The sequence below is a fragment of the Camelina sativa genome, chromosome 4 (genome assembly GCF_000633955.1).
Source record: "Camelina sativa cultivar DH55 chromosome 4, Cs, whole genome shotgun sequence".
NCBI lineage: Eukaryota > Viridiplantae > Streptophyta > Magnoliopsida > Brassicales > Brassicaceae > Camelina > Camelina sativa.
In genome coordinates, this window is record NC_025688.1 from 3629659 (window position 1) to 3656310 (window position 26652).

The 26652-nt window shown below is 37.6% G+C and overlaps 3 protein-coding genes across 3 annotated transcripts; 1 reads left to right on the forward strand and 2 right to left on the reverse strand.

Moving 5' to 3' along the window:
- On the forward strand, nucleotides 8826-9298 carry LOC104779718 (defensin-like protein 293). Its single transcript, XM_019244286.1, has 2 exons — nucleotides 8826-8916; nucleotides 9008-9298. The coding sequence occupies exons 1-2, from the start codon at nucleotides 8868-8870 to the stop codon at nucleotides 9232-9234; spliced, it is 276 nt and encodes a 91-aa protein (XP_019099831.1). The 5' UTR covers nucleotides 8826-8867; the 3' UTR covers nucleotides 9235-9298.
- Nucleotides 22061-24023, reverse strand: LOC104783503. Its single transcript, XM_010508650.1, has 5 exons — nucleotides 23585-24023; nucleotides 23322-23479; nucleotides 22676-23231; nucleotides 22379-22540; nucleotides 22061-22098 (listed from the first exon to the last, which is right to left on the reverse strand). Exons 1-5 carry the CDS (start codon nucleotides 24021-24023, stop codon nucleotides 22061-22063), a joined length of 1353 nt encoding a protein of 450 aa, XP_010506952.1.
- Nucleotides 24070-25318, reverse strand: LOC104783505. The gene is made up of 2 exons (XM_010508651.1): nucleotides 25251-25318; nucleotides 24070-25009 (listed from the first exon to the last, which is right to left on the reverse strand). Exon 2 carries the CDS (start codon nucleotides 25000-25002, stop codon nucleotides 24070-24072), a length of 933 nt encoding a protein of 310 aa, XP_010506953.1. The 5' UTR covers nucleotides 25003-25009; nucleotides 25251-25318.

Sequence of the window (26652 nt, forward strand, 5' to 3'; positions counted from 1 at the left end):
TTTAAGAAGGTTATAAACAAAAATTTATTTTAAAATAAAATTGAAATAGATACTATAATTTTATCATGAATGAAATTAATAACAAATTTCATTTTGTAAAATATATTTCTATATGAAATAAAATTTATGAGTTTTAAGTGATATAATTACATAAGTATTACATATTGATTAAAATTAAATACTATACATTTCTATTTGAATAATTTTTCTAAGAAGGTAAATTATAATATCCAAATAAGTATGAAATCGTTTAGATGCCATTCTCATATTTTAATTTAATCTAGAAAATAAATTCATTACCATTCTTACTGTCCATTCCTAACTAAGTTTATTTTATTCCTTTTATTCCTTAATTAAATATTTTATATATGTTTCCTTTCAACATTTGTATATTTTCACTCATATTTATTATTTTTATCTTGTTAAACCATCAATTACCCTCACCAAATCAAATGGCATCAAAAACGATTTCTCTCATGTTCGTTTCGCTAATTCTTACATGTAAGTCTATATTATTTCATGAAACTTCAATTCACATGCTAAATGTACGGAATAAATTTGGGTTGCAATCACTAATGAAATCGATGTCTCTATATTAGGCATCAGATTAGTGACCATACCTGTAGCTGAAGCTCAAGTCAAATATCATAGCTGCTCGACGGTAGATGATTGCCAAGACGTTCATTGTTTAATCGCATCGGTAAAATGTATAGATTCTCATTGTCTATGTTCGCCGGTTTCACCACCTTCAAACAGAAAAAATCTTAATCTACTACCAGCTGAGACTCCATTACCGTGCAAGACAGCAAGTGATTGTGAGGATAAGCTTACCGTGCACGACATTATTTTTTGGTTTTGGATTTGTATGAAACTGTCAATATTTTTTTTTTTTCAAGATAGTAATAATAACTACAAACTTATGAAATTGAGGGAGTATTATAAGTTAAAGATTTTTTACCGTTAGTATGTATTCTTCACGAAAAAAAATATTGGGATATAGAGAACTGGAGATCGACCGAGATTGATGGTCGAGATGACAAACCCAAGAATATGTAAATTATGAAGATTGAAAATAATCTAGAAGATATAGTTTAAGAATATTTACATTTATCTAAATATAATGGCCCTGTTCTTTTGCTACACGCTGCGACAGCGGCAGCGACAGAGTAAAACGACATCTCACAAAGAGTAGCAACATATTTAAACGATGACAGAGCTTGAAAGTTTAAGTTTTAGATGAGTCGCGGAAGGTAGCAGATGATTCGCAACGTCATTAAATGAATCGCCAGAAAAAACGGCCACACCATCCAACTGCTTATTTTAAACCAGCGACTATCGCTGAGATTTTAAAAGCAAATTTGCCATTACAAAAATTTACACAGCGATAGTCGCAGCTTAAATGGCGGAAAGGCAAATATGTTCACTTATATCCCTATAATTCACTCATATGATAGTGTAATTCACTTAAATATGAAAATGTAAAAGTTGCATGAGAAAATATGAACAAGTAAATTTTTCACATTCCGCCGTTCATATTTTCTTCTGCAACTTTTATTGGCGGAATGTGAAAAATTTACACCTATATCCCTAAAGATACTCATATTTACAAAATATTTTTAAAAAATTACAAAACTCCACCTTTTAAAAAGCTGTCACTGTAAAGAGTCATGCGGCTCCTAAACGAACAGGGCTATTATTTACAGTTTTATTATTTGACTTTAGGAAATACTTTGTGTATATAATAGAACATAAGTAGTAACATTATGAGAGTCTAATATAATTCTTTTTTTTTTAACACATTGTGTATTCTTACTCTCATCAATCTATCATGATATCAGAGCAGTCGATCCTGTGGATCTCTATTTGAAAATCCGACCCGTTTTTTAAATAATAAATAATAAATAATAATAATAAATACTCTAAGCTAGTGGTCGGATATCCACTAGCCACCTAACCAAAACCAAACCAAACAGCGGAAAAATAATCAATACCAATATTCAATAAATATCCAATACTAAAACGTAACAAATACCCAATAACCAAACAACATGAAATATAGAACCAGCAACCTAGGAATATTCTAATGAATCAACTCTAGCAACCTAGCAATGCCAGACAACAACCAATCGAGTCCCTAGAACATCCTCCTCTTCATTGCCTTGATTCCACGATAACACTTTGCCTTTACCTGCACCACATACACAAATTGAGATGCATGAATATTTGATAAACACTCAGTAAGGCAATCCTCCCATCTACTGGGCTATACACACAAGCAACTGAGATACCAATATCCAAAACAATCAACAAACAAAACAGACAAACCAGGAAGCAAGCATGTCTCGCTGGAAAGGAGGTGTCGACCGACACCAGCTAAGTGACGACTGACACTGGCCCTTGATATCGATCGACACTACCCTACAGTGTCGATCGATGCTGCTCAATGGTGTGGACCGACACGCTGCTGGTCTGCAATCGCGATCCGTTCGAAGCCGAGAGTCGAATCTCGCTTCCCATCATCTCCAATCCGTCCAAAACTCATTCCCAAAGCCATATTAGTCCGTAGGAACCTATAGCAACTATACCCAGCAAGAAAAACACACAAACAACACCAAACAAGCAAGACAAAAGGAAATCTCAGGTTTAGATCAACCATGGTCATGCGTTCACCTCTTTGCAGGAAGATTCTGACCAACAACAACGAATCCAGCCCTCCTAGCAAGCTTCTAGCACCTTTCTAACCTCAGATCTCTCAAAAACAGCCAAGAAATCTCCCAAATCCTCTCAAAAACTCAAGAACACTCAACCGTTTCTTTTTTCCTTCTGTTCTCTCTCTCTTTTCTCTGATAAGCGGCGTAAAAAAACAAAAGACACGACCTAGGTCGTTCTCCCAATTAAATATCACGGTCCAATGGTTTTTCTTAAACCAAACCGACCCAAGTCGACAATTTAAAACGATTTTGTCGAACCAGAAATTGTTGGTGTCGACATACACCACCCTTGGCCATCTTGAGGTACACTCTGTCTCCCACCTGAAACTCAAGATCTATCCTCCTCTTATCGACATAACTCCTCTGCCGATCCTGAGCTTCCTTCATGTTCAGCTTGAGAACCCGAATCTTCTCTGAGGTCTCCTGAACAAAACTCTCCCCGAACATACTCCTCTCCCCCACTTGAGTCCAGCATAACGGTATACAACATGGCCTCCCCTACAATGCCTCATAGGGAGCCATCCCAATACTCGCCTGGTAACTATTGTTGTAAGCAAACTCTACCAAGCAAGCTCAGGTGATTTGCCCAATGACAACCTGTATCCAACACACACATCCTCAGAAAATCTTCCAGCGTCTGGATTGTCCTATATGACTCCCCATCGGTCTAGAGATGATAAGTTGTACTCATATGCACCTTAGTGCCCATCTCTGTCTAAAACGCCCTCCAGAACACTGAAGTGAACTTGGAATCCCTATCAGACACAATACTCGCTGGCACCCCATGCAACCTGACTATCTCCTTCACATATTTCTTAACCAAGACCACTGCTCCATCAGTCTTCTTAATGGCCAGAAAATATGTCGACTTAGTGAACCGGTCCACAATGACCCAAATAACATCAAAAGTCCGAGACACTGGAAACCCTACCACAAATTCCATAGTGATCATATCCCACTTCCACTTTGGAATGGGAAGACTCTTCAGTAACCCGTCTGGAACCTGATGCTCGGCCTTCACTAACTAACACATATCGCACCTCGTGACCCAACTAGCCACATCCTTCTTCATCCCGACCCAGTGATAATACCTCTTGAGATCGCGGTACATCTTAGTCGCTCCTTGATGAATAGAGAACATGCTAGCATAAGCCTCCCTTAGGATCTCATGCCTCAACTCCTCATTCTTAGGCACACAAATACGCCCATGAACCAAAATAGTACCATTAGTCGAAACCTGATACTCTGAATCTACATAAACTCAAATCTTTCTCCTGAGCCAACCGCACTCTGCTCAAAAGATCTGCTCTGTCAGCCACCACCAAAACCAATGGCTCCTGAGAAACCGCACATAAACTCAACGCATTGATATCTCCTACCAGAGACTCCATATCCTACTCCTGAGCCGAAGCCGCCCGCTTCTAACTTAAAGCATCTGGAACCAAGGTGATAGGCTATCTCCAAATCATAATCTACCACCAGCTCCATCCACCGTCTCTGCCTCAAGTTCAGCTTGGGCTGAGTGAATATGTACTTCAGGCTCTTATGATCTGCAAACTCCTGCACCTTTGCACCATAATGATAAGATCTCCAAATCTTCAGGGCAAAAACTACAACATCCAATCTCCAAGTCATGAGTAAGATAGTTGTCCTCATGCTTCTGTAACTGCTGCAAAGCGTAGGCAATCACCTTCCCATGCTGCATTAACACACACCCCAAACCAACTCTGGATGCATCTGTATAAGCCAAATATGGTTCTCCCTGCTCTGGCAAAACCAACATTGGCGTAGTAGTCAGCATCTCCTTCAGGCTTGCAAAGCCCTCCTCACACTCCTGTGACCAAACAAAAGGAACATCTTTCCCTGTCAACCTAGTCATCGGACACGCTCTGCTCGCAAAGCCCTGCACAAATCTCCTGTAGTAACCTGCCAATCCAAGGAAACTCCTGATCTCTGTGGCATTTTGCAGTCTAGGCCAATCTCTGATAGCCTGAATCTTTTCTGAATATACAGAAACCCCCTCTGCGGAAACAATATTACCCAGAAAACACATCTCATGCTGCCAAAAACTACACTTGCTCATCTTATCAAACAAATTCTGCTCCCGCAGCTTCTCTAGAACTGCCCTCAAATGTACTGAATGCTCCTCAGGACTCTTAGAATAAACCAGGACATAGTCGATGAAAATGATGACAGACACGTCCAAAAACCTCTAAAACACACTGTTCATCAATCTCATAAATGCTGCTGGTGTGTTAGTCAACCCAAACGGCATCACCACAAACTCATAACGCCCATACCTCGTCCTAAATGCGGTCTCCCTCACATCTGCCTCATCTATCAAAATCTGATGATAACCCGACGCCAGATCTATCTTGGAGAACCAAGAAGCACCTCTCAACTTATCCAACAACTCATCAATCCTGTGAAGAGTTGTTCTTCATAGTGACCCGGTTCAGACCCCTATAGTCAATACACCAGCAGAAACTTCCATCCTTCTTCTTAACGAATAACATCGACGCTCCCCATGGTGATACACTAGGACGAATGAATCCTTTATTCAACAGATCCTCCATCTCTGCTCGAGCCATCTTGTAAAGAGCCTTGGATAACTATGTCGTCCCTAGTTCTAGTTCAATCGTGAAAGGATCATACCAAGATGGTGGTAACCCCTGCAACGACTGTAACACATACTCAACCTCCTCAACAACCTAATTACCGCTAATCGTAGACTGCCCCACTGACTCCGGCATCGATATAGTAATCAAATATGCCTCACGGACTTTCTTGATCATCTTCCCAGCCTGCATGGCCGAGATCACGAGACTCCCCGAAGTCGATCTAACTCCCTCAAAAATCAACTTCCCTCCTGGACGCACAAACTAAACTCTACCCCGATGGCAATCAAGAGGAACCATATGCTGATGTAGCCAATCCATCCCAAAAATAACATCACACAACTCTACTGGACTGATAATCAAATCCGCTGGCCGTGACTCTCCTGCGATCTGAATATCAACACCCCTCGCCCGTCCAATGACCCTTAGGAACTTTCCTCCAGCAACTCTGACAACTCCCGCTTACTCCCCAGGATCTCCTTTGATATCAACACTCTCTGCGCACTCCAGAGTAATGAAGCTAAGAGTAGCTCCAGAATCAAACATAACATGGGACTTAAACCGCCCACCAACAATGTCCCTACACAAACCTTATGTGTTGAGAACCTAACACTTTAACACATGCAAAACATAATCTGAACCTACTGAAATTCACATGTTTAAGTACCAAAAATTATACCTGTGATCGCCCCGGCACTGGTTCCACCAGTCTCGACAGTCGTGTAAACCCATGGCGCCTGCTCAATCCATCCCACCTGCTGCATTCCAGGCTGCACCACATGCTGCACCGCTGCCACTACCATCTGCATCAACTTGGGGATTGAGGCCTGATGTGCACAACCTCCCTACAATGATAGCATACACAAACCGCCGCCTGAGCTGTCGGCGCTGCACTCCTATAGGGACAGCTAGCTACCCTGTGCTCCAAACTACCAAACGCGTAGCACCCTGCACCACTCGGCCTCTGTGTAGCTTCCCACTTCCTCTTGGTTCTCTGCGCAGGCTTGCCGCCCTTGACAAAACCCCCATGGTGATGAGCCTTCCTAGGCTGCACCTCCGGACTACCCGTCACTACCTGTGCCCAGATATCCTCTTCAATCTCTGCTGCAGTCTCCACCAGCTATGCACGCGTAGCATAACCCCAACCTCTACAGTGAAGCCTCAAGTCATAAACCTCCTGATCTGAGCATCCTCAAACTCCATAGCCCGACCCCCATACATCAGAAGTCGACTAAACTCCAAGTTAAGCTTCCGCACTGATCGAGTCCCCTAAGGAATTGCTCCTCCAACCGATCTAGTGCCTATCTAGGAAAATACTTGCGGTTTAACTCCAAGACGAAGTCAGCCCAAGACATCTCCCTCTGCACTATCCTAGCAGTCACTGCTCTCCACCTTAACTGAGCATCACCAACCAGGTTGTGGACCGCTATATCCAGCTAAAACTCCTCAGGACATCTGAGATATTGGAAGTTACGTTCCACTCTCGTCCTCAATGCATCAGCAATAATAGGATCAGTACCTCCCGAAAACCGCTCGGTACCAATATAGTTCATCTCCCTCAACATACTGACATAACGAGAACGAACTCCTACATTCGCAGCCACTGGCTGCTGCACCCCGCCGCCCCTGGCGGTACTACCTGTACCTGAGCCGGACCCACTCCTAGTATCCGCTCCAACAGCTGTGTCAACAAGCCCACCAGGTCAACACGTCCTACAGGGAATCCACCCGTTGGGACTCCCGCACCCTGAACCCTAGCATCACCAGCCACTCGAGGACCAACACTGCCCCCACCGGCCACACTCGTGGATCCCTCCTGAACGCCCTGCGACTCGCCAACACCCTCAGCTGTCACACTCTGGTCCACAATATCACGAACTGCTGGGACTCTGCCCCTTCCAAGACCACGACCGCGTCCTCGACCACGACCAGCAACATCATCCTCTCTCACCATCTGCACTACCATGAACAGAAGGCTAAGCACGCAATTAAGCATAACAAAAAAACATAACTCATCGTGGAATCACACTACAGGCTCGAAGAGGATGTTCTAGGACTTCATGCCACATACAATTGACTAACTCACATAATCAATCAAGACATGCAAATCCCAAACATCTACAGCACAAAGCCTAGTGAACTCAAACCTAGAACCGTAAAGGGTCTCATACCAAACTGAAACGACGTTTTTTTAAAACTAATAAATAAGAAATAATAATAATAATAAATACTCTAAACTAGTCCCATATCCACTAGCCACCTAACCTCAATGGCAAGGGTTTATGCCATGAAGTTGATTTGACGCTTATGTTCTTCATCGCATGCAAAGAAGATGAAGTCGTGAAGATACGCGTCTATACTTAACTCTGATTCCAACGGATACGATGCTGGTCCGACGGTGAAGAATTTGAATCTAGTCATGACCACTACACAAGTTTCTTCATGAACAAGAAGTTCGAAAAACAATCCAAACTTGTGATTTTAAATCGATGAAGATTGACTCTATGGCTGAGTATAAATGTCACGAAGATGACTCTACGGCTGAGTATAAACACCATTGATGACTCTACGGCAGAGTATAAACGGGTTGATGATCCTACGACCGGGTATAAACGTCGGTGACCTAACGGCTGGGTATTGTAGCCTCTTTGACCCTACGATCGGGTATAAACATCAATGACCCGACGGTTGGGTATAAATCTATTATTTTGAAGACTTGTCCAATCTCACCCGTGTTATCATGTATGAGCTTGGCGGGGGTAGTGGCATATCGATATCGAGAACTGGAGATCGACCAAGATCGACGGTCGAGATGACAAATCCAAGAATATGTAAATTATGAAGATTGAAAAGAATCTAGAAGATATAGTTTAAGAATATTTACATTTATCTAAATATATTATTTACATTTACATTACTTTAGTTTAGGAAATACTTTGTGTATATAAAAAAACATAAGTTGTAACACTATGATTATGAGAGTCTAATATAATTTTTCCTTTTAACACATTGTGTATTCTTACTCTCATCAACCTATAAAAAAACTGAAATAATCATCACCATATTCAAATTATCTCATGAATATAAATTTTGAGAAATCTATATCTATATTTGGTGGAAAAATTAATATCTATCATAAATGAAACATGAGACTTATCCATCCTATTGCTTTATAAGTAACTTTCAATTTGATTTCTAAGTGAAAGAAAAAAAATTCTTAGATTAATTTTGTTCTGATTCACTTCAGCAAGTGGTGTTGCCACTAGTCACCTTTGCATGACTTTCCATTTTTTTCTGCTAATATTTAAAAAACTTGGAAGGACATGTTGACAAAAAAAAATCTTATATTAACTGGTTACCTAATAATCAATGAGAAAACAATAAAAACATTTCAAAGACCACAATAAATGTTTGAACAGTCAAACACTGAAAATACGGGAAACGCTTCAAAAAGTTACAATATATAGTCATCGAAATCATTCCACTAAACACAATATCTGAAGAGAAAAACAAAACTTTTCCATCTTCTATTCTATCAATGGCGTCTAGACTAACATCGCTTTTCCTCTTCTTCTTTCTCATATCTTGTAAGTTTCCCTCTTTAAATTTCTATTACATGCATCTATAACAACATCAATTTTGCAACATGTTTAAAAAATTCGTTTGAATATCATGTAGGCACATTTTTGTTGCATGAAACCAATGCATCAAGAAAAATGGGTAGAAGCTATATTCCACTGTGCGGATCAAGAGATGATTGTGATGGCATATGGTGTAAAGGAAAAGCAGGAAAGACTGGACAGTGTAACATGTGGACTTGTAACTTTGATGAATATTGTCGTAAGATTGTTCGTTGCGAAAACTCGCCAGGACCATATTGTATGGAAGGAATATGTACTTGTTAAAAAAGCATACTTTGTTTAAAAGAATGCATAGTGCATTACTACAATAAAGTAGTTTATTAGGTAATTCGTTTTCCTGCTGTTACGTTGTAGTCACTATATAAACACAATAACAACCAAAATTTTGTTGCAATAGGGATTCAAACATAGAAGCACCATGTTTAGTATTATATATGTTAGCAATTTTGCTGATTTTAATTTAGAGGGGTTTTATGAACTTTATTACTTGTGAGCAGTCAGGAATTTTAAACGTCTTCTCTTATGTGACGACAATCGTTATCTATATAACCAAGTCTTTAGATATCATGCATTCACCTTTTGATACGGTAATAGTGATTTATGTTTTATTTTATTTTATTTTATTTTGTTTAGATGCTCGATCCACTGCAATCGCTATGACACATATTAATATAATTCTCAAAATGTTGCCCAAAAAAAAAAAAATTCTCAAAATGTAAGGAACACCAATTTGTTTTTCGTCAAATTGTAAGGAAACAACCAATTAACCTTCTCATGATTAATATATAACTAAACACAACACACATTTTAGTGAATAAAATAAAATTCTATGATGTAACCGAATGAGTATGATGTCAAATGAATTTGGTATCTTCACACCGCTCTTTTATATAAAAGTTCGTAAGTCAATTAATTAGAACGGAACTATATATCGGTTTAGTAGAATAAAAATTTTCAAACAGTTTTTTTATAAGCTAAGCTGATATATAGTTTTGTTCTAATTGTAAATTTAATCTATAATCACTTTATTTGTTGTAAACCCAAACCGTTATATCATTTCGTTATAATTGTAAATCTAAACTCTAACTACTTCATTTGTAAACCAAACCGACATATAATTCCGTTCTAATTGTAAAATTTAAACCTAACCACCTTATTTGTAAAACCAAACCGACGTATAATTTCGTTTTAATTGTAAAATCTAAACTCCAACCATCTTATTTGTAAACCCAAACCGACTTATAATTTTGTTCTAATTGTAAAATTTAACTCTAACTACCTCATTTGTAAACTCAAAACCAACATTTAATTTCGTTTTAATTGTAAAATCTAAACTCTAATTCTCATTTATAAACCCAAATCATATATAACCTCGTTTAATTGTAAAATCTAAACCAAACCAGTATTTAACTTTTCTTAAATAGAAGTATACATAATTTGTTTTGCTTTATAATTAATTTTGATTTATTTTTTAAATGAAATATTATATAAAACATTCTGATTGGTTCAGAGAGAGGAGAGGGTGAACCTAAGTATTTTTTAATAATAAACTGAGTTTCAATAAAATGTTTATATGTATTATAAAAAAATCTTAATCATTAATTCTTGATAAATGTTAGATTGATTTAGTTACTCTTTTTAATAACCCATATGATAATTAAGGTCAATCCATTATTAAAGAAAAAATCAGTGTTCTTTTACCCAAAGCCAAAAAGATGTGCAATTATAGGCACCATATATTATTCAATAACAGATATTTTTTTCTTTAATCTATTGACCATCTCAATATTTATATGACAAAATTTCTATTATTTATAAAGCTTCTCATGTACAATAGTTATAAAAATTTTGGGGATAGATTTAATATCTAGTGTGTGTTTTCTTTAATTAGTTGTGTTATTTATTATTAAACTTAATTAGCTTTTCTTGTATGAAAATATGACTTACGTTTTTTTTCTTTTCTTAGTATTATTTTTTTTGTTTTATTTTTGTTCGACTTAAGAATGAACATATGCAATAGGTGTGGTCGTGTGGATATTCTAATTGATAAAATTTTGGAAACTTTGTCTTTTTAAATTTTGTTGTGTATAAGACTCTTTTTTTTTATAGAAGATAGATTTCTTATATGCTAAAATCTTAAATTCCAAGTGATTCACTTGAAAATAATACTGAAATCAAGTTCAAAATTTCTTAAAGGTACACTATAAATTGCAAGACCCAAGTCATAATTCTTTAAAAACATTCTGATATTGTACTCAAATCATAAATGACATCAACTCATTTCGGGAAACTTAACAAACTTAAGATGGTGAAAGAATTAAAGCCGTACAAGGCGAAAAACTGATAGTGATTATTTATATGATATCAAAATGTACAAGCCGTACAAGGCTAGCTAGCGACTAGCGTCTCGATTATTTATTTTTTTCTTTTTTTTTTTTCTTTTTTTTTTTGTTGGTCAACTGATTTCTATTGATTTGGAATAGAGTGATCCTTTTGTTACATGGGTTTACAACTTAGCCTTTTCAAAAAAACTTGACATCGACCCATAATTAGCCTAAAAGCCTACCCTAGCCCACACCAGTTAAGGAAACCTGGCCTATACAAAAAAATGGTTAACACTTACACCATTCGGGCACTAAAACACCACCAACATGCTATAAAGAGGATCGAACCCTCTCATCCTCAAACACTGCTTGAAGCCACCTCGGGTAGCTAGACGCCACATAGGACTGTAAACGACAATCGTTAGTTACACTCTGAGCAATGAGAGAAGCTCCTCTATTAGTATTTGGATTTTCTATTACCACCTTCCACTGATCAAAACATCTTAATAAACTGAGCAATTCCCCTGACTCATACGCAAAAGAAGGTCACGCTATTGGCTTCGAAACACATCTAACTAGCGAAACATCTTCCAACGCTAGAATGACTTTCCCACATCTATGGCTCGCCAAACTTTCAACAGCCCATCGTGTAGCTAGAAAGCTCGCTTGATCCCTGTTGGGCACATTAGAAAAAGCCCTGCGACTATGCATAATCACCATACCTTCATCATTCCGCAACACCCACGACACACCAGCGAGTCGGTTTCTTTTTGACCAGGAAATCCCCACATTGCATTTGACCCAAGAGGTAGGTGGACCCTCCCATCTCCCATTATTTCTTACTGCAAGTTGTCTCGTGTTTCTTTTTTCCGATTCCCTTGTTACTCCCTCCGGTGCTTCCTCACTCCTTTCTTCTCCATTAGAATCCGTTCTCTGAGCCACAAACCATTCATCGACATCATCCCAAATTTTTTGCACTGATTGGATAGGTGAAATACATTTCCCTTCAAAGAAAAATGTATTTCTGTTTTTCCATATATGCCAGATGATCTAAGGGAAACTTTTTCTGAGCAAAAGAGGCCACTGATTGTTTCCTCTGTTTACCAACAAATGTTGCATGTTCGAGTAAATCGAGCATTTATCAAACCCAAACTCCGGTGAAGGGTAGTCCGAGAGAGTCCAAACTTGTCTTGCCCCAAAACACTCAAAGAACACATGGTTGATTGTTTCTCCCTCTTGTCCGCAAACGTGACATCTCTCATCCAACCTCATACCTCTCTGATTCAGCTTTGATAAAACAGGCAAGGCACCACTCAACACTTTCCATAGGAAAACTTTGAGCTTTGGATCAGTTTGAAGCTTCCACACCTGTACTTTCAAAAGTTTTAAAGATGGCTGGATATCCGCTTCTTGGTATAGCAGTTGCTTGTTGATCTGATCCACTGGCCAATAGGCCGACTTCACCGTAAAATCACCACTCTTATGAAATCTCCAAACCAAGAAATCTTCTCTATCCACCACTGGTTTGTGTTTCTTTATTCGCTCAACATCAACCGGCAGAAAGTGATACTCTAGTTTCTGGTCATCCCAATCTCTTTTCTGATAATCAATCAGATCTTTTACTCTGAGATTAATATCAATCAAAGAGTTTTTAATCCAAGGAGGTCTCATAATATCATCTTCCACCCACGGATCCAACCAGACCTGTAACGATTTTCCATTCCCCACTCTAGTTCGAATCCCTTTTTTGAGCAGGTCTCTACCAAAGATGATGCTTCTCCACCCGTACGACGGTCTTTGTCCAAGCCCTGCTTCCATAAAGGACGAGTGTGGAAAATATCTCGACTTCACTACCTTTGCGAAGAGACTATTGAGAAACTGTACTAACCGCCACGCCTGTTTAGCTAGAAGAGCTTAATTAAACAAATTGATGTCCCTAAACCCATTCCACCTACATCTTTAGGCAGACACGGTTTGTCCCAACTAAGCCAGTGGATTTTGCGATGCCCTTCCCTTGCACTCCACCAATAGTTGGCCATCGCACTTGATAAGTTTGCACATGTACTCTTAGGCAGTTTAAAGCAAGACATGGCAAACAACGACATAGCCATAGCTACAGATTTTATCAGGATTTCTTTTCCTCCCATAGACAGTGTTTTTGCATGCCACCCCGACACTTTGACAATCATCCTATCATTTATATAGCTTAGCAACTCCACTTTTGAACCACTGAAACATTCCGGGAGTCCTAGATACTTACCCGCTCCACCCTCGTTGACAATCCCCAACTTGTTTTGAACCTCAAACTTGACTATGTCATCCACGTTGGCTCCAAAAGTAATTGAGAACTTTGCTTGATTAATTTCTTGCCCCGTGGCCTTTCCATAGACTGTAAGATAGACATCAAAACTCCAGCTTGATCCTCATTAGCCTTACACATGAAGAGGCTATCGTCCGCAAAGAGGAGATGGTGAATCTCCGGACCATCAGTGTGTAATTGAATTCCATCGATTTTACCTTCTCTCTGAGCTTTGTTCAGGAGGTGAGTGAGACCTTCAGTACATAGGACGAACAGAAAAGGTGATAACGGGTCACCCTGCCTAAGACCTCTTTGTGGTTTTATCACCCCATGCGGATGGTCATTTATGAGAACCGAAAATGACACCGAAACCACACAGAACATAATCCACTCCACCCACTTAGTGTGAAACCCTAAAGCCAGCAAAAGAGACTGAATATAACTCTATTCCACTCTGTCATACGCTTTTGACATATCTGTCTTGATTGCCATGTAGTCCTTTGACACCCCACTCATAGTATGTAGACTGTGGACTAGCTCGTGTGCCACCAAAATGTTGTCCGATATCAATCTTTCCGGTACAAAGGCAGTTTGAGTTTCTGACACAATATGTGGCAACAACGGTTGCAATCTCTTCACCAATACTTTAGATATCACATTATACACCACTGAACATAGACTTATTGGCCTAAGATCTTTCATCAGAGTCGGGTGAATAATCTTAGGTAACAAACAGATATGCGTGAAGTTCCATTCTTCCGGAAACGAGCCCTCTTCGAAGAACAACAACACTTCCTTAACCAGTTGAGCTCCTACAATGTCCTAGTAATGTTGGAAGAACATTGTAGACATGCCATCAGGCCCAGGAGCTTTAGCCGGGTCGATTGAGAAAAGAGCTACCCTTATTTCCTCTTTTGTAACCTCTTGGATCAACTGCTCGTTCATCTCCCCCGACACACGAACTGGTAACCCCGAGAACCAAGTTGCAAAGGAATCCAGATTTGATGATGTAAAAAGGTGTTGAAAATAGTCGATTGCTACCTCCCCTTTTGCTGCCTCAGTTTTTTGCTCCACTCCGTTTTTATCAATTAAAACATCAATCCGCAACCGAGACCGGTTCTCCTTAACCGAGGCATGAAAAAACCTTGAGTTCTTATTCCCCTTTTTCAACCATTTGAACCTGCTTCTTTGACTCCAAAATTCTTCTTCTTCTCTGTATGCCTTAGCCAACTGCCTTTTTAGATTTGAAATCATTCCTCGTCTTGGAAAAGAAGAAGACTGTTCTTGTTCGAGGGCATCTTGAAGTTGGTAAATAGCCTCCTTTGCATTCATCGAGTTATTTCTTTTCCAATGACTGAGAGCCTGCCTACATAACTTAACTCTGTCTGATAATTTCCTCCCACCATTCACTGCATTATTTCCCCAAGCTTGAGCCACCACTTCTGCTACCATTGGTTTGCCCACCATTCTTCTATCCAGTCTAAACATACCTCTACACACCTCTGTTTGATTCGTAAGTTTTAGCCAGACTGGTCTATGGTCAGATCCCCGCATCTCCAAAACCGTTTGATTAGAGTCTGGGAACTGTTTGAACCACTCTTTATTCCCAAAAGCCCTATCCAACCGACTCTGTATCCACAAATCATACCTCTTTCCTGCCCATGTAAACTCATGACCTTGACTTGGTACCTCCATCATGTGACATGCTTCCAACATCTCCGAGAAAGGTTTGAACAAAGAGTCACATCTTCTGGGACCTCCCGCCTTTTCTCCATTGTGAAGAATGTCATTAAAGTCCCCAATCAAACACCAAGTCTCCTAACGCCCCAGACCTAGTCTTCTTAATCTCTCCCAATTGACCTTTCTGTTCTTAAAAACCGGATCACCATATATACACGACACAACGAAAGAAAACACGCCAAACTGAACTTGCAAATCTAACATATTTTTATCCGCATACTTGACTTCCACCTTCACTCCACGCCTAGAGAACACAACCAAACCCCCACTTTTTCCTATCGGTTCCACTGTGTAAACTCTATCATACCCCAACCAAACTTGTATATCTACTAGAACATCCCTACCATGCATCGTTTCCATCAAGAACAACATCTCAGGGAAATGTGTTTTACGCATTTCCTCAAGACGGTGAATTGTCAAGTCTTGAGACCGTCCCAAGCCTTGACAATTCCAACTGATTATGTTCATTGTGCATTGGGCAATCCCTCACGCAGGATCACCTCTGAAGGGTTTAGCTTTGTATGTTTGGCATAGCTTGGACCTCCATCCTCTGCATTTCTCTTGTCTTTTTCACCCACTATCACCCCGGACTTCAGAATCTGGAAACTTTCAATCCCTATAGCTCCCTTTGGTTTGGCTTTCCGCGAACTCTTAGAGGGTCTACCTCTTGCCTTTTTCTGATTTGGCTTAGTCCCGGAAGATCCAGAACCAGTCTCAAAGAAACCAGTTCTGAAACCCGTCGGATTAGCCTGAAAAGGTTGACTCAAACCAAGGAAATCAGCAGACACGCCCATTGAGAGATTACCAGGTATCTCAAAATGCCTTACACGAGCTTCTTCTTCTACCGGTTGACCAATAACCCTTATCGGGTTAAACTTTTCCTTAATTGGCTTCTCCCCCATATAACTTGCCTCATCATAATTAAACACTCTTCCTTTCTCTTTGTTTACGTCAACGTGCATCAGAGGCATCGGCTCAAGCCGCAGGACTGATTTCTGAAGGAATGGATCCCTTTCAACCTCCTTTACTGAGTTTTTAACCTTTTCAATTCTCAGGTTTTTCTCAGCACCATCCGACACCAACAGATACTGTCTCATCCCTTCTAGCACATCTGCTGCTATCTTAGGCCTCCCTGTATCTGTATCTACTCCCACTTGATCCTCCCTCAACACTCCAAATAGTGGATCAGTCTCCTTTATAATCAAAGGTTTCGCTTTCTTTTCTACTACTAGACCCTTCCTTCTTGCCATAACGGCATTTTCTCTCTTTTTTATCAGCAGGGGACAGAAGTCTTTCTCATGAGTTAGTCGTTGACAGTTATAGCACCGCTTTTGAATTCTCTCATACTGAAACCGGACCCTCCGCTATTCCACCCTTTGGAAGAGTAATAACTTTTGACCTTCGAAGTGGCCTAGCCACATCAAACTTAATCTTCACCCTCACAAACTCTTGTAGTTGCGGTTGCTCTGGGTCAAACACCACCTCTAATACCTGCCCAACTAGTTCACCCACCGCTGTAATCGCTTTTTCGTGTAGCAATTTATAGGCAGATTCCAGATCTGGACCCAGATCGGGATTGTCTGCAAAGAATTATCCGGAGGAAACTCTGTCCACCTATCCACCACCAAAGACCACTCATTGAACGTATGAGCTCCTTTGTTCAGAACATCTTGTAAATCATACTCAGAATCGAAGATAAATTGAAATCTTTCACTAGTAAGCGCTACCCCTCTTACCCGTCCCTCTTTCTGCCACTTTCTCGGCATGTTTCTCACTAACCTATTCATCGGCTAACTTTTAGGATTCAGAACTCTATCCACCAAACTGATCACATTTCTCACTGAAGAAGAGTATTCCGGCAGATCTGGCATAGTAAACGGCATCGCTTCCTCCTCCTCTAGTAACATAGCCATTAAAACCTTATCCATCGCGGACGACATCTTGATTGAAACAGATCTTTTGAAAGCACTCACTATCCAGAACCTTCTCAAGAACAAATCCTAAACCGTACACTCGATTTAGAAAGTAAAATGCCTTTTAGAACGATAAAAGTTTAGATTCTTAAAATAAACGTGTTTTTTCTAATAAAGCTCTCTTCTTAAATATAGTTAAAAACACTAACCGAAAAAGAGGGTTTTAAGTCCAAACAAGGGAAACTTTTTGTGTTTTGATAGAATTTGTTTTTTTTTTTTTTTTTTTNTTTTTTTTTTTTTTTTTTTTTTTTTTGGCAAAAGAATTTGTTCTTTATAATATAACATACGTAGAGCTTGCCAGCTTGGTGCAGTTATAGAAAATAGTTTCTATTGCAAATGCGTTTTGTTTTGACGGGTGAAAAGACTTTGCATCGTTTTTTTTTTTCTCATAAAGGCTAGTATATTAATATCACAACCAGTTACAAAGTTACAAAGCCCGAATGGTTTACGGGGACGACAAAGCTGAAACGTATTTTACAACAACAGCTTAAGTACGTTAACTTTTATATTAAGCAAAGCCCAAGAAGAAGACACAACATCAAAGACGTGTCATCACGATTTTGATGAGCTGGGGACACGTGTTCTGCCCACAACCTCCGCTACATGCGATTCCAACACCGGTGAATCTGATTCTGAGGATGTCGCCGGAATTCACCAACTAACATCATTGATTTGATCACCGAATAAGGCCAAAACGATTTACACCAAAAACATCAATCTCCAATCTCACCGGTTGCTAGAAACTCAAAGGAATCCGGCAAAACACGGGTAAAAGAGATTCAGAGTTGAGAAGGCCACGGTTGCCTATCAAAGAGAAACTCTGAAAACATGAAAGAGCAGCCAAAGGGAATCAAATTTTTCAGGGGCGAGTTGAGCAACAACAACAACTTAGGCCAAGAGAAAACTCAATGGACGTGAAGCAGAATTGATGAGATCGCCAACACCAACCAACCAGAGATCCAAAGAGATTATTAGAAAAAGACAAAATTAAGGAAGAAACCGAAAGGAGAAAACTAAGCTCCGCCGGAAAAAGAAACTAAAGCCAGTCATCGCCGCTAATGAAGCCGGTCGATACCAGACGAGAGCCAGCTATCGCCGCTAATGAAACCGGTCGATACTGGACGAGAGCCAGCCATCGCCGCTATTGAAGCCGGTCGATGCTGGACGAGAGCCGACCACCACCGCTGTGTAACACGGAAGATGTCCGACGGCTAACCGGATAAAACACCGGACGGCGACAAAGACTTTGCATCTCTGATAATTGATCTTTATTAAACCAAGTAATTTATATGCTAACGACAACGTCATCATGTAATACTAGTTAATTAAAAAAAATGGATATACAGCATGGTCGTAGTAAAATGTTTATAACTTAACTATACTAAACATCTAGATAGTTCCATGTGTATTTTTCTATTTTTATTTATCCCAGAAAAAGGAGGTGGGCGTAATTGCTTGGATTTTCTAACTTTGATGAATATTGTCGTAAGATTGTTTGTTGCGAAAACTTGCCAGGATCATATCGTATGGAAGGACTATGTACTTGTTAAAAAAAACTTTATTTTAAAAAATGCATACTTCATTACTAAAATAAGGTAGTTTATTGGGTAATACGTTTTCCTGCTTTTAGGTTGTAGTCACTATATAAACACAATAACAACCACAATTTTGTTGCACTAGAGGTTCAAACATAGAAGCACCATGTTTTATTTTTTTCGTCCTCGATAGAATTTAAGATAAAATACAAAGGCCGGCAAAAAAATCAATCCTTCTGAAAATGTAAGCCGGGAGTACAAGAACACTTCCGCAGACTAAAACCAAAAGAGGAAAACTAAGGAGAAAAAACCCAAACTAATAAAATACACAACATCTAAATGATTATTTACCAAAACAGATTTCAGAGATCCAAACAAAGAAAATTAAAACATAAATCTTTAAAAATTAAAAACAAATCTGAGATGAGAAAAAACACACAAACAGGTTACAATACAAGAACCTCCTTAACCAACAGAATAAAACTGGATGAGAGTGCCGTGCGACCCTCCTTATGTTGCTCCGACGATGAGCTACCAGAGGCGGTGAAATACAACCAAAACCTATAGATCCTTCATGGTGAAAGACTCTTGAAAAAGAAAGGAGATCTAGATTTAGGTTGGTGAAATTTTTTCATCTAAAGCAGTGAGTGATCGATTGGAGCTGCCTCTGCCCTAAAAACGGCCAGATCTGAAGCTGAACTTGACGGAGGAGACATAAACCAAGAAGCTGAACCAAAGTTGAGAAGATTTTAGGTTTAAAAATTATAGATCTGAAAAACCAAATCTGAGACCATTGGAAGAAAATTGATATGGATGTGTCAATAATGAAAAAAACAACTACATAAAGAGAAAAACCCAACCCCGGTGCTAAGAAAGTCATCGGAGCCCCAGTAAAACTAGGCGGCCGATGATTTAGGTTTTTTTAGAGAGAAGCACCATGTTTACGACTATATCTGTTTAGCAAATTTTACTGATTTATTTAGAGGGGTTTTATCTTTTCTACTTGTGGACAGTCAAGAATTTAAACATCTTCTCTTATGTAACGATTATCGTCATTTATATAACCAAGTCTTTAGAAACCATGCATTCACCTTTTTAATACGGTAATAGTGATTTATGTTTTATTTTATTTTGTTTCGATGCTTGGTCCATTGCAATCGCTGACACATTAATATAATCATCAAAATGTAAGGACCACCAATTTGTATTTCGTCAAAATGTAAGACCATATGCAACGGCGTACATTTGGCATATCCTCGGTATTTTTTGTTTTTAAATAAATAAAAAAAGGCAGCATCTGTGTGGAACGTTTCTTAATATGGGACGTTTTTAGTTGTGTCCTTCGTTACACGTGGCAGCATCTGTGTGGAACGTTTCTTAATATGGGACGTTTTTAGTTGTGTCCTTCGTTACACGTGGCAGCATCTGTGTGGAACGTTTCTTAATATGGGACGTTTTTAGTTGTGTCCTTCGTTACACGTGGCAGCATCTGTGTGGTTAGTGTTGTTTGGATTTTTTTTTTTTTTTTGGTTTTTAATTTTATGGATTGAATAAACTGTTTTTAATTTTTAATGTTTTAATCGTATGTTTTGTTTTTTTTTCAAGTTTTTGTAACTTTGTAATTTTCTTATGAACGGTTAAAAAAAGATTTGATTGAGCATATTTGGACTAACTTTGGACATCTTCCAGATAATGAAGATTAATTAAAAAAAATTCTATGAATTGAATAAAATGTTTGTTTTTATCTTTGATGTTTGTATGGTTTATGTTTTTTTATCTTTCATGTTTTAATTGTATATTTTGTTTTTTCCAAGTTTTTGTAACTTTTTAATTTTTTTATGTTTTTAATGTTAATGTTATTATGTTTTTATTTATTAATTTAAATAATTAATTTTTTAAATTAAAAATACTATTATTTTTTCCAGGGGACCAACTCTGAGGGACACCAATGTTCATACTATACTTAAAAAGTTCTCAAAATAAGATTAATATATTTGAAGGACCAAAAATTGTCCTACACCAATGCACATGTTCTAAGGATAAGTGGATAACCAATTAACCATTTATTAATACATTATATAACTAAACACACGTTTTTAGTGAATAAAATAAAATTAGATCATGTAACCGAATGAGTTTGCTGTCAAATGAATTCGGTATCTTCACAATATATGAGTGAAAAGAATAAAATATCAAAATATATGAATGTCTAACAGTTATGGTATTATAATCAGCCAGAAAAAGAGTAATATAATAAATTGAGTTTAAGTAAAATGTTTATATGTGTTATAAAAAACATCTTAATCATTAAATCTTGATAAATGTTAGATGGATTTAGTTACTCTTTTTGATAACCCATATGATAATTAAGGTTCATCCAGTATTAAAGAAAAAAATCAGTGTTCTTTTACCCAAAAAGATGTGCAATTATAGTCACCATATATTATTTAATTACAGATATTTTTTTCTTGGGAAAATCCCACAAAAAAACCTCAAAGTGACATCAATTCCCAGTTTAAATCTTAGAAGTTTTGCACTTCTACTTTTATACCTCAAAGTAATAATATTGCTAATATAATACCCTATATTGGCTTACATGTTCGTGGCATCACAAAAGTTAACAGAAGTTTTACAGAAATTTTAATTTGTTAACAGAACAGTTAACAGTAGTTAATGTTGTTTGTGTTAATAAAATGTTATTTTATATAAATTAGAATATATAATCTAGAAAATTTTAAGAAAAAAAAACAATAAATAAATATAAAAACACATAATTCATAGTAAAAATTTCCCAGAACTTGTTTAAGAAAACATATTTTGTCCCAAAATCTAAAATTGACAACACAAAAATCATAAAGTATTCATCCCAAAACTGAAACTGAAAGACATAAACATTCAAAGAGGAGGTTGATGGTCATTGTTAGACATATCATACACCTTGTCTCCAAACACTTGAAATGGGCGACCTGTGAATGGACTATAAAATGTTCCAACTCCTCTTGAAACATTTTCCACTTTTCTTGTCTTTAAAGGTCGTCCACACTTCTTGTTTTTTGGTTTGTTGGAGGAGACTGAAGGCTGTGGTGTACTTGAAGAAGCATGAACTGCAGAAGATAATTGATTCAGTTGAAACGGTTGAGAGCTAATTACAGAAAAAGTTTGATCGATTGTGGTGGATTCAGTGGTTGGTAATGGATGAGAGCCAACAGGGAATTGGCTCTAGTTTTCCTTGTCTTTGGTTGACGTAGTGGCTGAACCTAATTCACACAAATAAAACAGAGAAATTTAAAGCCAATTATCAAGCATTGGTCAAATAAAAAAGAGAGAGAAAGTACCTCAACTAATGGAAGTTTCCGAGGTCTACTACGTCTGTTTTTTGGTCCCTCCACAACAACAGTTCATTTTTACAACCACTTTTAATATGACCAGCTTGACCACATTGGCTACAATGTGGTATCCTCCCATGTCTAGTTGATTTTCCTGCATTTTGGAGTGATTCAAAAGATTCTTTTTTTCTGTCACGATTCTTTTGTCTACCTCTTGGCTTGCGAATATTAGGGATCCCAATAGGAGATTTCCATGTTTTCGTCCACAGTTGCTCACCATTGACAAGTTTTATATTATCCACATATGTGTTCTTCAAGTAAGAGGATTGGTAATAATCAGCCACATACTTCTCTGGATTATCTTGATTGTCGTCTAAACACATACAACATGTTTGCATGGTATGCCTAACAAACATAGTTAATGAGACTCATATTAATATCATAAAAAAATTAAACTCAAATTCAGGTTCACAGAAAATACCTGTCAAATCCTATCGGCGACATGCACATTGATGTGTTGCCAAATCAACTGAGTAACCAATGTTGAACTCTGTAACTTCATACAAGTACTTGTTGCTGCATAATGGCTTGCAATACTTCTTATCCTTTCTTGCTTTCTCCAGTATAGCAAGTGTGATAGGTGTGAGATGGGAGTCTAACTTGAATTCTTTTAACCACCTGAGAGATATCCTTGTCATAGCTTGTCTTCTTATATCCTCCAACATTGTTATAACAGGCTTTGTTCTGGCCATTTTAATAGTCCTATTGAAAGTTTCTGAGAGATTGTTGTGGACATCAGCACAATGAGATTCCGGGTTGAAAAATGCTCTACACCACCTTCTTGGCTCTGTCACAAGCAACGCCTCATATGCAGCAGGATCATATGCATGTACCATCTGCATATTTTTTTCATATTCTCCTTCATGGTAACTGTAAGCAACACCCCAAAACAAGTTTTTATACTCTGACCTGTTGAAAGACTTCTTCCAATTAGCATACATATGCCTTGCACACATACGATGCTCTGCTTGAGGAAGTTCAGCAGTAACCGCAATAACAAGACCCTGAAAATAGTTGTCAAGACATTAAGGTTTAGGAATCGTCAATCAAAATATTTTTTTTATATAAATTTTCAAAGTAAAACAAAATGTTACCTTCTGTTTATCAGAAATAATGGTAAGATTTTTGCCAATTCCCAAGTTTAAATCCAACTTAAGCTTTTGCAAAAACCAGCCCCACGTATCTTTATTTTCCCCTGTTACAACTGCCCAAGCTATTGGATACATCTTGTTATCTGCATCTCTACCAACAGCTGCAAGTAAATCACCCTCTAAATCCCACTTCAAAAATCAACCATCCAAGCCAATCACAAGTCTACAACACTTCTGCCTGAACTCTTTAAAACAAATGTAGAAACCGTTAAACTGTTGTCTACCATTGATGTCAACTGTTAATATCTCAGTAGTGACGTCCTTGTTGAACCTTCTAAGCTCTTTCTCATAATCCCATAGTTTGCCAAATTGTATTGATTGAGCTTCAAAGACTGAATCTAGAGCAATTCGTCTTCCTTTGTAGCACTTTGATATGTTAACAACAATGTCATAGCGTTCCTTGATAATGTCTTTTATCGCTGCAGCTGGTAAGTTAACATTCCTTCTTATCTCTTCTCTAAACAACCCTCCAATCACACCTTGTTTCAGCATTGATACTCGACTTGATTTTCCATGATTGTGATTGTAGTGACATACCTTCACCATCCACTTATTCAATCTAGGCTCCAATGAACAATACACTCTCCAATTGCACTTCTTTGTGCGACAAATGGCAGTTATCCTACTTGCTTTTGACTTGGCCATCTTTATATCATATTGAATATTCAAAGAATAACGTAATAATTGATCCTTAAACTCCAATCCACTGTTGAATGTTTGAAACAACCAGATATAGGGCTCCGTATTTAAATCTCCATGATACTTCTGATTTCTTTTTTTCTCGTTGTGGATTCTTCCATTGCTCCCACTCCTCTTCTGACTCTATTGGAGTATATGGATAATTTACATCCTCTAAGCCAAACTCTGGATCTGTTTCTTCTTCTTCGTCTTTTTGTTTTTGTGCATCTTCTTCAGCCAATTTACGCATAGCTTCATCTAACTCTGTAGTTGTCTTTGTACCTTCCTCAAACACTGTCTGAAACCTATCATCATTAGCCCCATTTCCTGCATCTATCACAACGTCATCTCCATCATCGATCTCTGTTTGACCCTTACTTTCATTCTGATTCTCATTCAACATATCAGTTCCACTAACTACTTCTTTTTCATTGTTATCAACCTCTTTCTCAACTACATGTGTTTCATCTTCAGATTCCTCAGGGTCATCTTCTTCCTTTGGCGGCCTGTCATCATCATTACCTGATTCATAATCCATTTCTTCTTCCATCCTCTCATCTTCATCAGCTTCATATCCTTTTTCTCCCATCCCCTCAGCCATTATACTTGTTCCATCAACAGAACCAATCAAATGATCTGGACAACCATGCTCAATAAATACATCAATCTCACCTGTTGATTTTGCAGAAGAATGTAGCTCGGGCATGTCAAAATTTGAGCTATCAAACACATACTGCAACATCTTCATCTCCTCTCTTGCATCTTTGAACCAAATGATACTTATTGGGGCCTTAACACATTCAGTTCTACAACAGTCTTCAAACTTCACCCATCCAACCTCTGCCAATTTCCAGAAAACAATTTTACAACCTAATTCATGAAGATAGTTGTAATCATCTTCTACTTTCTTCATTTCTCCACCATAGTGGATTGTTAGTTTAATCATCTCCTCACTGTATAATAACAAAATGAAAAAAAGCAGAACATCAATCTCTAGTCTCGCGAAAAGAAAAAAAATGAAAACATTTGCAATTTTCATACGAAACCACCCACTCAAACCCAGAAACACGAATTCAATCGATACATTACATCGCAAAAGTCAAAAATCAGAAACCCATAAATCTTTCTAATCAATTGGGAAAATCATAAACAGTAATAATCAACTAAAAACTGATAGGCTGAAACAATTCTTACCCCTTTTCGATCAGTGGAATACTATATTCTTTGATTCTCCTTTTCTCTACTCTACGTCTCTCTCTCTCTCGCCGAGTCTTTTTTTTTCTTATGAACTCCCCCAAAACGATTTGGGGATTTTATCATTTTTTAATAATTATATTTTATTTAAAATTTTGTTTTATGTAGTATTAAAAAAAAAACAGATGCACGTGGCCAATAAATCCAATAATTAAACAGAGTTAACTTTTGTTAACAGTTCTGTTAACAGATTCAGAAATTCTGTTAAATTTTGTGATATCACGAACATATAAGCTAATTTAGGGTATTATATTAGTAATATTATCATTTTAAGGTATAAAAGTGGAAGTACAAAACCTTCAAGGCTTAAACTGAGAGTTGGTGTCACTTTGAGGTTTTTTTGTGGGATTTTCCCTTTTATTTCTTTAATCTCTTGACCATCTCAATATTTATATGACAAACTTTCTATTATCTATAAAGCTTCTCATGCATGTACAATAGTTATAAAAAGTTGCCGGTAGATTTAATATTTAGTGTATGTTGTCTTTAATTAGTTGTGTTATTTATTATTAAACTTAATTAGCTTTTAATGTATGAAAAATTGAAAATAGGACCTAAGTTTTTTTAATTGTTTTGTTTTTAGAAAACTTAAGAATGAACATATGTAATAAAGTTTGGATATTCTAATTGATAAAATTTGGTAATTTTTTCTTTTTAATTTTTGTTGTGTATAAGACTTTTTTTTATATAAGTTAGATTTCTTATCAAATGAGAAAATCTAATGTGAAAATCTTAAATTTCAAGTGATTCACTTGAAAATAATACTAAAATCGAATTCAAAATTTTCAAAGAGGTACACTATAAATTGCAAAACCCAACTCATAATTTTTTAAAAAATATTCTGATATTAGACTCACATCATAAAAAAAGTGACATCAAAAGTAGTATTTCTCTTCCTCCTCTCACTCTTGATACCTTGTAAGTCTATAAATCTCTCACAAGTCTTTTAGCTAAATATTTGTTGGATTTGTACAAATAGCATATCTTATTGTGGGCTGGCTGATACGTTTCACAGTTGCTCAAACATTTGCCCCTTGCAAGACCAGAGAAGAATGCAATGCTGCCGCCAATTGCACAAGCAGGAGAGCTCTATGCATAAGGGAAAAATGCCACTGTATGAGTTCATCAACTCAATTTGGGAAACTTAACAAACTTAAGATGGTAAAAGATTTAAAGCGGTACAAGGCGAAAATCTGATAGTGATTATCTATATGATATTAAAATGTGCCCGGGCTAGCTAGCCTCTCGATCATTTGTGTTTTGATAGAATTTGTTCTTCATATGTAAAGCTTGGTGCATTTATAGAAAATAATTCCAATTTTTTTTTTTTTTTTTTTTTAAA

Excerpts from the sequence above, each read along its gene's own strand:
- LOC104783503 (XM_010508650.1), bottom strand. The coding sequence starts at position 24,023 with ATGGCCAAGTCAAAAGCAAGTAGGATAACTGCCATTTGTCGCACAAAG. Across the intron at positions 23,480-23,584 it reads TGGTAGACAACAGTTTAACG|CTGTTGGTAGAGATGCAGAT; the intron begins GTTTCTACATTT and ends ATTTACTTGCAG. Across the intron at positions 22,541-22,675 it reads TGATTTGGCAACACATCAAT|ACGACAATCAAGATAATCCA; the intron begins GTGCATGTCGCC and ends GTATGTGTTTAG.
- LOC104779718 (XM_019244286.1), top strand. The coding sequence starts at position 8,868 with ATGGCGTCTAGACTAACATCGCTTTTCCTCTTCTTCTTTCTCATATCT. Across the intron at positions 8,917-9,007 it reads CTTCTTCTTTCTCATATCTT|GCACATTTTTGTTGCATGAA; the intron begins GTAAGTTTCCCT and ends AATATCATGTAG.
- LOC104783505 (XM_010508651.1), bottom strand. The coding sequence starts at position 25,002 with ATGATTAAACTAACAATCCACTATGGTGGAGAAATGAAGAAAGTAGAA.